Source organism: Miniopterus schreibersii (assembly GCF_964146895.1).
Source record: "Miniopterus schreibersii genome assembly, chromosome: 1".
In the NCBI taxonomy this organism is placed as follows: domain Eukaryota; kingdom Metazoa; phylum Chordata; class Mammalia; order Chiroptera; family Miniopteridae; genus Miniopterus; species Miniopterus schreibersii.
The window spans coordinates 95,733,882-95,746,919 of NC_138101.1; the positions used below are offsets into that span (position 1 = coordinate 95,733,882).

Consider the following 13,038-nt stretch of genomic DNA (forward strand, 5'->3'; position numbering starts at 1 on the left):
TGGAAAGAGAATACAAGATATGATGAATTATACTAAGCAGAAAGCAAAATACCACATAGCTTTAGATATGTGACTCAAACTCAAGGAATTTAAAGATGAGAGAAATGAAGAAAATGTCTTTTTCATTATAAGCTACATGTAAAGAAAAGAAAATATGGCTGCATACTTTACCTTTGTAAACAGGTTTTAATCTAAAAAGGATATTTTAAGTAATTATTTCAATCATAAACTTATTTTATTTCAAAATAGGTATTTTATATACTCTAGATTGAATGAAAATAACAAGTAATTTTAAACCACTTGTTTTTATTGTTTATTTTTCAACCTGTAGTCCATGTCTTGGGGGTTTCCTCTCATTTCTCTATTCACAAAGCTACTTCCAAATGACTACCCTTTTGTAAAATACATACTTCCAGAACCCCCTAGTCTCTGACAGCTAGCTTAGTTACAATCTTACTACAGCTTTGAAAGAGGCCCCTCCTTTATTTAGTTCTATATGGATGACACCCTCTATTTCAATAGTAGAAACTTATTATTTCTTGATATTAGACAACTCTTCAGAAACAGAATTCAATACTAAAGGTGCTTCAGATTTTGGCTTATCTTTTAAAGTCAGTAATTCTGATTTTACCACTGAAACATCTGTTTTCCTGGAAGATTGATATTCAGTAGACACATTCTCTACCAGAGCCTCATCTGCAGGGGTTTGTTCAGATAGTGGAAGCTGAACTTCTTCAGTAGAGTATTTTATAGAGATAAGTGGAATTGTGGACTCTTCAGATGATGGATGCTGTTTGTCAAAAGGGATCATTTCTGAAGTAGTTTCTTCAGATGATGTAAGCTGAAATTCAGCAGGGACCTCCTGTGCAGAAGTCTCCTCAGCTGGTGGAGACTGTACTTTAGCTGGGGCCTCTTCCACAGGGAACTCCTCAGCTGGTGGAGACTGTACTTTAGCTGGGGCCTCTTCTGCAGGGAACTCCTCAGCTGGTGGAGACTGTACTTTAGCTGGGGCCTCTTCCACAGGGAACTCCTCAGCTGGTGGAGGCTGTACTTTGGCTGGGGCCTCTTCTTCAGGGAACTCCTCAGCTGGTGGAGATTGAACTTCAGCTAGAGTCTCTTCTGCAGGGGCCTCCTCAACTGGTGGAGACTGAACTTCAGCTGGGGTCTCTTTTTCAGGGAACTCCTCAGCTGGTGGAGACTGAACTTCAGCTGGGGTCTCTTTCGCAGAGGCCTCCTCAGCTGGTGAAGGCTGTAGTTTAGTTGGTGCCTCTTCTGCAGGGGCCTCCTCAGCTACTGGAGATTCACCTTCAACAGGGGCCTCTCCTGCTGTGGTCTCCTCCGAAGGAGACTCCTCAGCTGATTGAAGCTGAAGTTTAGATGGGAACTTTTCTGCAGGGGCCCTGACAGGTAGCAGTAATTGAAATTCTGTCACTTCTTGTGTAGGAGCCTCTTCAGTTGATAGAGGCTCAACAGCAACAGAAGACTCTTTTGAAAGAGCTTCTTCAGCAGGACTAGGTGCTAGTTTAGCAGAGACTTCTGCAGGGACTTCCTCAGCTGGTAGAGACTGAACTTCATCAGGGGCCTCCTCTGTAGAAGCTTCTTCAACTGTGGAAGGCTGTATTTCAACAGGAGCCTTTTCAGCTATTGGAGGCTGAACTTCAGAGGGAGGTTCTTCTGAAAGAGCCTCTTCAGCAGGAGTAGGCTCTACTTTAGCAGGGGCCTTTTCTGCAGAAGCTTCCTCAGCTGTTGGAGACTGAAGTTTATCAGGGGCGTTTTCTGCAGTAGCCTTCTCAGCTGGTGGAGGTTTCACTTCAGCAGAGATCTTTTCTACCCTGGGAGGCTGTACTTCAATTGGAAAGTCGTGCTCATCTAAAAGTACTGGAGTACCTTTTTTCATTTGTTGATTAAATGAAGATCTGTTGATACTTTTCTGCCCAATTTCTTCATTGCTACTTGTATGGGGTTTAAATTCAGGATGTTCAGTAATGAAAATATTCCCTGCGGATTTATGTTTCTGCACACCCTCCTTTGACTTTGAAAAAGAACTTGGCCTACCAATAACCATTTCTGATTCACCTAAGTGTCTCTGCTGTTCTTTGTCTGCTTTTTCCATTTGAGGAATATTCATCATTGTCCTGTCTCCAACACTACTGGTTTGCTCAGGTTTGTCTAATTTGAGTTGAGCTGAGTGTTTGCTTGGTGGAATTTCTACTTCATGAACACTCTCTGGAAATTCAGGAACTGCTTCTTCAACAGCAGCTGGCTTTTCTTCAGGCACCACTGCTGCACCAACTGGCTTGATTCCTTTCTTCTCTTCTTCAGGAGGGTCTGTCTGCAAAGATTTATCAGTCTTATCTTGCACATGCTTCCTCTTTGTCCAAGTTTGCTGAAGCTGAGAAGATACTTTAAGAGATTCATAGTTGACTTTGCTTCCAGGAATACTACTAATATTATGGGTAGCTTTGGGACCACATGATTGTGGTATGGGTAAGTGTTTCTTTTTCTCTGTCACTTCAGTCTGTTGGGATTTGTCTACCATTGGTTGGCTGGCTCTTCTTCTCTTTCGAATTTCTTGCCTCCCTGCTGAGATAGGCTGATCAGGTTCATCACTTCCTTCCATATTTAAAACTGGTGAATTTCAAATTTACTTATCCTCAAGAATCACAATATACCAGATGGTTAAGTGTTCCTTCATTAAGTGTTATTCTGTTGAGTTCTTTCAGAACAAAAGTAATTTATAAATTACTAAATTCTGCATTACACTCTTGTTGGACCCCACATTACTCAGTAAGTATCTTTCTTATTTAGTCTCTAGTATGACTAAATCTCACTTCTAGAAGTTTCCCTCAAGGGTCTATGACATCACAGGCAATTCTCACTACAATGTTCCATCTGTGATATTCCCAGCACTTTTTAACTTGGTAAACTCTCATGAAAAATGGCTACAAGTTCTCAAATCTACTGTTTGAAACACCAAGTTGAAAAAGAATTTATCTGTCAGAGGAACATCAAGTAAACTCCAGTAATGCTGCTTTCTAATAGATAAAGTTGATGCTTTTGAACTTTCAATCTTTTCTTTACATCCTACTATCAAAAACAGCTAAATTGCTAAATTCACAATGCTGCAGCCTATTTTCAATTGGTGGAGAAAACAACTGCTAACATATATGTGACAATGTTCTATCAATGTATGTTTTTGTGATTGAAAGTTAATATTGTCTGAGAAATTTGACTTCTGAGGTCCATATCCATGTAATCTCCTTTCTTATATGTATGTGTGTGTGTGTGTGTGTGTGTGTGTATGTATATATATATATATATATATATATATATATATATATATATAGTATGCTATCTAGATATTTTATTTTCAACTATTTCAAAAAATAGTCCTATTCAAAGTTTTCCAAATAAATAATGTTGAATGATACATAAAGATGTATCAAGTGAAATAAAATGCATTTTTCATGTAATCACTACATACTCTGCTTAACCACATAGGAATGAATTCCCCAATGAAAATAAAAACTTTCAATTGAAGCTTTGAAAAACAGGAACTCCACTTAGGAAACTGTAAATGGCACTATATTCTATTTTAAATATAAATAAAATTTTAACTTATATGTGACTCAAAAACTTTACTAGAAAGATGAACATTGGTCAAAAGATGTGCAAAAACATTTCTCTTTTGTCTAAGGAAAGTTAAAGAGGAGAAAATAAACTTTAAAAATATAATATAATCACAAGAGAAAATGTAATAAACATAGCTAAACAATCATTATTACTTCAGTAACCTGGAAATATATTTTTTTTAATTTTATGCTTCCATGGCCAGATGGTTCAGTTGGTTGGAGCACCAAAAAGATTGTGGGTTCATTCCCCAGTCAGGGGCATATGGGAGGCAACCCATCAATGTTTCTCTCTCACATCAAGGTTCCTCTTTCTCTCTTTCTCTCTCTCCCCCTCTCTCCCTTCCTCTCTGTCTTAAAAAAAAAAAAAAAATTTAAATCAATAAACATATCCTCAGGTGAGGATTTTTTTTTTAATTAAAATTTTTTATGCTTTATTGCCCCTAGGAAATATAAAAATATCATTGAATAATTCCCTTTATTTGAATAATTCCCTTTATTTGAAACACATTAGTTATAACTGTAGTAGCTAGGTCATTTTAGCCAAATAAATTAGCACTTTCCACATTTTTTGACCCAGCCTCTAAATCACCCTCTGTCTCTTGCCAGGGATCAGTGAATATTTATTCACTGCAATTGGAAGAACATGATTAGAAACCATGCTGCTTGTCTTATATCTCAACTTCCTCTGCTCTCATTTTTGTCTATTCTACTCTACTGTGTTATGTCTTTCTAAGATTTAATAAAATGAAGTAAAACAATGGTCATTTTATAATTAAATTGACATAGGTTTTAATCACATCTGCTACAGTTTGAAAACTAGGTTGTTTATCAGCCTCCTTGTGGTCTAGTGTTCCTTGCAAATGCATCTGTAAAATATTGCATGTGTATTTTATAATCAAATTTCTGACAGTTTATGTAGTATCTTCAGTGTCTATTTTGCATCAAATTATAACAAGAAATAAATGTTTTAAAAAAAAGGATTGTACTAATTGGGTTAATATAACATTGCATGTATCAGATTAATTTTGCTGGCTCAACTTAAATAAAATTTTGTTAATTTTTTTTATAGACATAAGCTAAGTTTCCAATTCAGAAATTGCTAAATTAAATTAGCAATTTTCTATTCTATGATATTTACATCTTTTCTTCCAGGAAATAATGAAAAACTTGATGTCTCTTAATTACACACTAAACTATCATAATCAACTGCCTCTTGGGCTGCTGTATTCATAGAGGCAAATTAGCATGCCTAAATAATTAAAATTACTTAAGATTCCAAATAAAATTATGAAACATTTCATGTAGCAGTTTCTCATCATATTTCTTAACATCCACAAATGCTCCTTTTGCCCTGAAGGTCTACCTAACCAACTAACCATTACTTAATCTGTCTTGTCAATTTAGGGTTTGATGTTTTACCCTTTGTTCTGGCAATCTCACATAATTCAGCCCTCTCCCCTTCATTTGATTCACATCTGTTATGGGTTGAATTGTGTATCCCAAAAAGATATATTGAAGTCCTAGTCCCAGTACCTGTGAATGTGACTTTATTTGGAAAGAGTCTTTGTGAATATAATCAGGTTAAGATGGTATTATAAGAAGAGAAAATCTGAACACAGACACAGAGGGAAGATGGCCATGTGAAGATGGGGGCAGAGATTGGAGTTATGCTGCAATAAAACAAAGAACATCCAGAGATACCAGAAGCTGGAAGAAGCAATGAAGTATCTTCCCCTTGAAGCTTCAGAGGGATTATGGCCCTGCCAACACCTTGATTTGGGGCTCTAAAGCTGTGAGAGAATAAACTTCTGCTGTTTTAACCCAGTTTGTGGCACTTTCTTATGGAAACCTTAGGAAACCAATACAACATCTTTTCAGAGCCTCATATTTTTTAATCCTACCTTCTCATGCCATACTTCCGACTCTTTATAAATATCTAGGGCTAGTTTCTTTATCTCTGACTCAGGTATGGCATTTAGTTTCTTATAAAATTTAGCTTATTTCTATAATCATAAAACCAGAGGGATTTACTGATAAGCTTCTACCTGATGATTTACATTTAATTTTACCAAAAACAAATTTGCTGAGTGGCACTTAATTTTATTTATAATTTTAGTGACTTTAAAAGCTATGGTTTAGAGATGGCAGAGATATAAACCAAGTATTTAAACTTTAACTTATACTGCTTTGTTCTTAACTAAGTAGATCAAAGAAGATGAACTTTAAAAAATTCACATTGAATATAACAACTACTAAGTCTTTGGTAATTTTAGTAAAAGCAATTTCAGAGTAAGGGTGAAGATAAAAGCCATAAACTTCTAAAATCTGTGAATTCAAAATAAACAAAATGTATCCTCGATCAGGGCACATGCCCCGGCTGCTGGATGATCCCCAGTAGGGGCCATGTGGGAGACAGCCTATGGATCATGTTTTGCTCTCACAGATGTTTCTATCTCTCTCTCCCCCTCCCTTCCTCTGTCTCTAAAATAACCAGTGAAAAACATTAAAAATTTTTAAAAAGACAAAATTAAAATGCAATAAAATGCCAGGAAAAATAAGTATAAAATATTGCATAGACAAAGAGATATACTTAACATACTAAAAGATCTTAGAAATCAGTATAAATATAACAATGAAATATTAACAAAGGACATAGAAAATTTATAGAACAAAATAAGTAACCAATACACATATAAAAGATAAAAGATAAAATTTACTTCTAAAATTAAAATTAAAATAACACCAATGTAAAATTAACAAAGATTTTTTAAAAATAATAGCCCACCCCCCCAAAAAGGAAACATATTAATAAATGGATGGTCTTCTACAGTACTGGCAGAATTTTAAATTGATATAATCTTTATCCTGGATAATTTGAAAGTGAATATCAAAAGTTTATAAAATATACATACAATTCACCAAAAATTCCACTTATAAGAAACTTAATTTTGGGAAATAATTTTTCCCTCAAGAAATATTTATTGAGCACCTATCTATTCCAGGGACAATTACTAGGTATGAGGCTGACAACCAAATACAAAAAGATATTGTTTCTTAGTCTTGTGAATCTCACAGTCTAGTGGAAGAAACTGAATACAGAAGTATAAAAAGTGTAGAAAATATTGTGAAATACTGAAGAGGGAATATACTTTACCAGAGTAATAGAATGCAAAGGGGTCTATAGGAGAGAGAGTCTAGTTGAGAAATCATCCAAAGGTGTAACAGGAATAAAATGCAATATACTAGGAACCATAAGAAATCTGCTGTGGTAGGAGGAAAGGAAAAAGTTAGCAAAGAAAAGCATATATAAGATTTGCTTGAAGAAGTAGATAGAGGCCTGATTATGCATTGAACCACTGACTCTCTGAAGTATCGTTACTTTTGATATAACAGTTGTAAATATTTATGCACCCAACATCAGAGCACGTGAATATATAAAGCAGCTATTAAGAAATCTGAAGGGACAGGTAGACAATACAATAATAGAAGCAGACTTGATTACACCACTTTTATTAATTGATAGATTATCCAGATTAATATAATCTTAAATTAATAAAGAAACATTGGGCTTAAACTACACTTTAAATCAAATGAACCTAAAAGACATATATAAACATTCCTCCCAACAGCAGCAAAATAAGCATTCTTCTCAAGGACACACATGTAGCATTCTCCAGGATAGATCATAGGTTACCTGAGAAAACAAGACTTAAAAAATGTTAAGAAAATTGAAATCATATCAAACATCTTTTTAAATCACAATGATGTTAAATTAAAAATTAATTACAAAAAGATAACAAAAATTCAGAAATATTTCAATGTTAAATGGTATACTGCTAAACATTCTATGGGTCTAAGAAGAAATCAAAAGGGAAAGATATTTATCTTGAGAAAAATAAAAGGAACCACAGCATACCAAAACTTATGGGATATGGCAAAAGCAGTTCTGAAAGGGATGTTTATAGCAATAAATGCCTACATTTTCTTTAAGAGAAAAATTTCAAATAAACAACCTAACTGTACACCTCAAAAAACTAGTAAAAGAACAAACTAAACCCAAAGATAACAGAAGAAAAAAATAACAAAGATCAGAGCATAAATAAATGAAATAGTGACTAGAGAAACAATAGAAAAGATTAAGAAAATGAAGATATTTTAAAAGATAAATAAAATTTTTGACAAACCTCTAGATAGACTACGAAAAAAGAGAGAAGACTCAAAATAATGAAAGAGAAGACATAACAACTGATAGAAATAATAAGGATCATAAGAGACTCCTATTAACAATTATATACCAACAAATTGAATCATTTAGATAATTGATTGAATGGATAAATTTCTAGAAAAATACAACTTTTTATCATGAAGAAATAGAAAATCTGAACAGACCAATAATAAGTAAGGAAATTGAATCAGTAATCTATCCCCCACCCGAACAGATAAAACCCTGGGACCTGCTGGCTTCACTGGTAAATTATACTAAATATCTAAGTGAGAATTAATACCAATCTTCTCAAACTCTTTCAAAAAATTTAAGAGAACAATTCCAAAATCATTTTATGAGGCCAGCATCATCCTGACACCAAAGCCTGAGAAGAATACTACAAGAAATAATAATCATAAACCAATATCCCTGATGAACATACATGCAAAAATTCTTAACAAAACATTAGCAAACTGAATTCAATATCACTTTAAAAGAATAATATACCATGATATAGTGGGACTTATCTCTCAGATGCAAGGATAATTCAACATGTGCAAATCAATAAATGTGATACACATTAATAAAATTAAAAGATAAATATATGATTATCTCAATAGATGCAGAAAAGCATTTGACAAAATTAAACATACCTTTCTGAAATAAAAACCTCAAATTAGGTCTATGTGAAAAGTACCTCAACATTATAAAAGCCATATATGACAAGCCCTCAGCTAAAACATGCTCAACAGTGAAAAGCTGAAAATGTTTTATTAAGATCAGAAAAAGACAAGGATACCCACTCTCACCACTTCTCCTGAACATAGTACTAGAGGTATTAGTCAAAGCAGTTAGGCAAGAAAAAGAAATAGATGGCATCCAAATCAAATAGGAAGTAATAAACCTGTTTTGTTTGTAGATGACATAATATATTGTATAGAAAATCCTAAAGCCTCCACCAAAAAAAGATTGTTAGAACTAATAAATTATTTAAAGTTGCAAAATACAAAATCACCATACAAAAATTAGTTGCACTACCATACACTAACAATTAATTATCAGAAAGAGAAATTAAGATAATCTCATTTACAATCCCCCCAAAGTTTATGAAATACTTGCAAATAATTTGAACCAAAGAGGCAAAAGATTTTTATATTGAAAGCTATGACACTGATGAAAGAAATTGAAGAAGTCACAAATAAATAGAAAGATATTCCATGTTCATAGACTGGAAGAATTAATATTGTTAAAATGTCCACACTACTCAAAGCCATCTATAGATCCAATAAAATCCCTATGAAAATTCCAATGGCGCCCAGCCAGGTGTGGCTCAGCTGTTGAGCCTTGACCTAGGATCCAGGAGATCGAGGTTTGATTCCAGGTCAGGGCACATGCCTGGGTTGCGTGCTCCACCCGGGGGGCGTGCAGGAGGCAGCCAATCAATGACTCTCATCATTGATGTTTCTATCTCTCTCTCTCCTCTCTCTTCCTCTACCTGAAATCAACAAAAATATATTTTTTTAAAAAATTTAAAAAGAAAAGAAAATTCCAATGGCATTTTTTTACAGAAATAGAAAAAAATTAATTCTAAAATTCATATGGAAACTCAAAGGACCCCAAGTAGCCAATGCAATTTTGAAAAAGTATAAAGATGGAGGCATCACACATCCTGATTTCAAACTATACTACAAGACTATAGTAATCAAACAGTGTGGTGCTAGCATGAAAATAGATACATAAATCAATGGAACAAAATAGAGAGTCAATAAATGAGCCCACACATATATGATCAATTAATTTTAGACAAAGGCATCAAGAACACAGAATGGGGAAAGGATAGTTTCTTCAATAAATAACATTGGGAAAACCAGATATTTACATGCAAAAGAATGATATTGGACCCATATCTTATAAAAATTACCCTCACAAAAATTAACTTGAATTAAAGATGAACATAAGGCCTATAACCATAAAACTCCTAGAAGAAAATATCTGGGGTAAACTCCTTGACATTAGCTTGGCAATTTTTTGGATTTGAAATGAAAGCAAAGGCAAAAAAAAGCGGAAATAAACAAGTAGAACTACATCAAATTAAAAACCTTCTGCACAGCAAAAGAAAACCCATCAAAAAAAAAAAAAAATGAAAGGGCAACCTGTGAAATGGAAGAAATTTGCAAACCATTTACCTAATAAGGAATTAAAATCCAAATTATATAAAGAACTCGTACAACTCAATAGCAAATAATCCAATGAAAAAACATAGGCAAAAAAATAGAATAGACATTTTTTCGAAGAAAATATATAAATGGTGAACAGGTATATAAAAAGGTGCTCAACATCACAAATCACCAAGAAAATGTAAATCAAAACCACAATGAGATATCACCTCACACATGTTAGCATGCCTATTACAAACACACACACACACACGCACACACACACACACGAGATAACAAATGCTGGTGACGACAGGAGAAAGGGAAATCTTTTACACTGTTGTTGGGAATGTAAACTGATACAACGATAATAAAAATAGTATTTAGGTTCCTCAAGAAATTAAAAATAGAACTACCATATAATTTAGCAATCTCCCTTTTGGTTATATACCCAAAGGACATAAAAATCACTATGTTGAAGAGATACCTGCATTCCCATGTTCATTTCAGTATTATTCACAATAGCCAAGATGTGGAGGCAAACTGTGAATAGACCAATGGATAAAGAACATGTGATTGATTTTATGCATACACACACACACATATAGTTGTATAATATGTATATTTATATTATGTATATATGTATATTATTCAACCTTAAAAAAGAAGAAAATCCTACCATTTGACAACATAAATAATCCTGGAGTATATAATGCTAAGTGAAATAAGCCAGACAGAAAAAAGACAAATACTACTTCTTATCACTTATATGTAGAATCTAAAAAAAAAAGAAAAAAGAAATCAAACTCATAGAAACAGAAAGTACAATGGTAGTTGCCAAAGACTGGAGAGTAGGGGAGATGGGGAAGGGTTGGTAAAAGAATACAAACTTTCAGTTATAAGATGAATAAAATCTGAAGATCTAAAGTATAGCATGGTGACTATAGTTTATAATACCATGTTATATAATCAATTTTAAGCATTCTCACCAAAATTTTTTAAAGTAACTATCTGTGGTGATGGATATGTTAATTACTTCAATTGTGGGAATACTTTCACAATGTATATACCAAATTATATCATTGTATACTTTTTTTCCATTGTACACTATATATTGTCAATTATACCTCAATAAAGCTGGAAAATGAATTGTTATTTTGTTTTGGTTGCTATATTAAGGTATTGCAAGGTTTTAAATTTCCTGGGAACAAGGAGGGAGGAGGTGTATTAGTTTCTTTGCCATATAACAAATTACTACAAATTTAGCAGCTTAAAACAACACAGACTTACTATCTTACAGTTTCGGTGAGTCAGGAGTCAAGATACAGTTTAGGTGGATCTTCTGATCTGCACCTGACTAGTGTATCTCACATAAATCAGTGTTAGCCTGGGATGAAATTACATCTGATGCTTAGGTCTTCCCAACGTCACAAAGTGTTGACAAAATTTAATTCCTTGTGGCTGTACAACTGAAGTCCTAATCTTCTTGTCAGCCAAATTAGTTCTTAAACACCAGGGGCTGCCTTCAAGTCCTAGCCATGTGGCCTTCTCACAACATGGCAACTTAATTTTTCAAAGCCATTAACTAAGACAATCTCTTTTCATTTGTTACAACAGAATCTTATATAACTCAGTTATCACAAGTATGACTAATAATCACATCACCTTTGTCATATAACATAACCTAATAAACTATACTGTATCAACGATCTACTATATCCCATAATATTCAAAGGTCTTACCCACACTCAAGAGAAAGAGATTTTACATAGCATATAGATCAGGGAGCAAGACAGTTTGGGGTAATCTTAAAGATTTGCCTACCACAGGAGGTAAGAAAAGAATTATGAAAATCAGATAGAAGGCTAACCTAAGGCCAGCTATGATAAGAAGTGAAGACAGGTACAAACAAAGATTTAGGGGGAAATGGAAGGAGCTAGAGACTGAAGCTCAATGAATGAGCATAAGTGGGAGCAAAGGAGAAAGGAAATGAAAAAGAGAGGAGCAGGTGGTGAGAAAATGGGATGCTATAACTTAAGATAAGAAAAGGCAAAGTAGTTTTGGCTTATAATAAAGCCAAGGATGTGTTTGGATTGTAAATAAGGTGCAAGTCTCTAAATTTGAGTAACTGAAGAAACTTTGAGGTTAGACATTGACATCAGATACTGAGGGGACTCAAGGTAATTCAAGACAAGAGATAAGAACAATGACTCCAAAACTGAAGCCAATGATTTCAGTGAATTTGAAGAAGTATTTAGGAAGTAGATCAAGTGCAAAGACAAGAAGCAATAGATATTGCCATAGCCTGTCAGTACATGCTTCAATAAATAAACATTTTATATAAGGGTTAAAGAAGAACTGAAGTAGTCATGGGCTCCTACTCCCCATCCAAAGGTGCTTGTGGTTGAGGAAATGGAGAACCTCCAATAAAGGTTACAAGGAAAACTGAATCTTCTCTCTTTTTTTATTGATTTTAGAGAGAGGAAGAAAGGGAAAAAAACAAACATTGATCACTTAGTTGCCTCCTGCATGGGCCCCGACTGAGGATCAAACCCACAACCTGAGTATCTGCCTTGACCAGACTCAAACCCACCACCTTTTGGTGTACAGGACAACAGTCCAACCAATGAGCCACACCAGCCAGGGCTGAAATCTGAATCTTCAGTTAAAACAAAGAGATAGATGTAGCAGGCTATCGATATATTGACAATGTATGGAAGCTTCTGTAGGAATTGGAGAAATGCACAAAGTAAAAGGACTGAATTGAATGGGATCAATGGAAGATTAGGAGAGAAGTCAAAGGTGTATGACCAAGAGGATCCTAGCGCTCCCCTCAGCTTGACTAAACTTTAAACAAGCTGTTTCCTAAGTCTAAGGCCCTGACCTCCATTTCCTTAGAGTGCTTTCTTTAAAACAATAACAAAACAAAAAAAAAAAAACAAAAAAAAAAAACTTGTAATGGTAAGTTCTTTTCCTGTCTCTCTGAGATATAAATATTTTTAAAGCCTCTTGCCAGTTTTTAAAGCTTAGGATTGTCTTTCTCAAG

At 34.2% G+C, this 13,038-nt stretch overlaps 1 protein-coding gene across 1 annotated transcript; it reads right to left on the bottom strand.

Moving 5' to 3' along the window:
* Positions 1-532: 532 nt before the first annotated feature.
* Positions 533-2,620, bottom strand: FSCB (fibrous sheath CABYR binding protein; the record flags this gene model as incomplete). The annotated part of the gene is made up of 1 exon (XM_081160352.1): positions 533-2,620. One exon carries the CDS (start codon positions 2,618-2,620, stop codon positions 533-535), a length of 2,088 nt encoding a protein of 695 aa, XP_081016478.1.
* Positions 2,621-13,038: the final 10,418 nt, after the last annotated feature.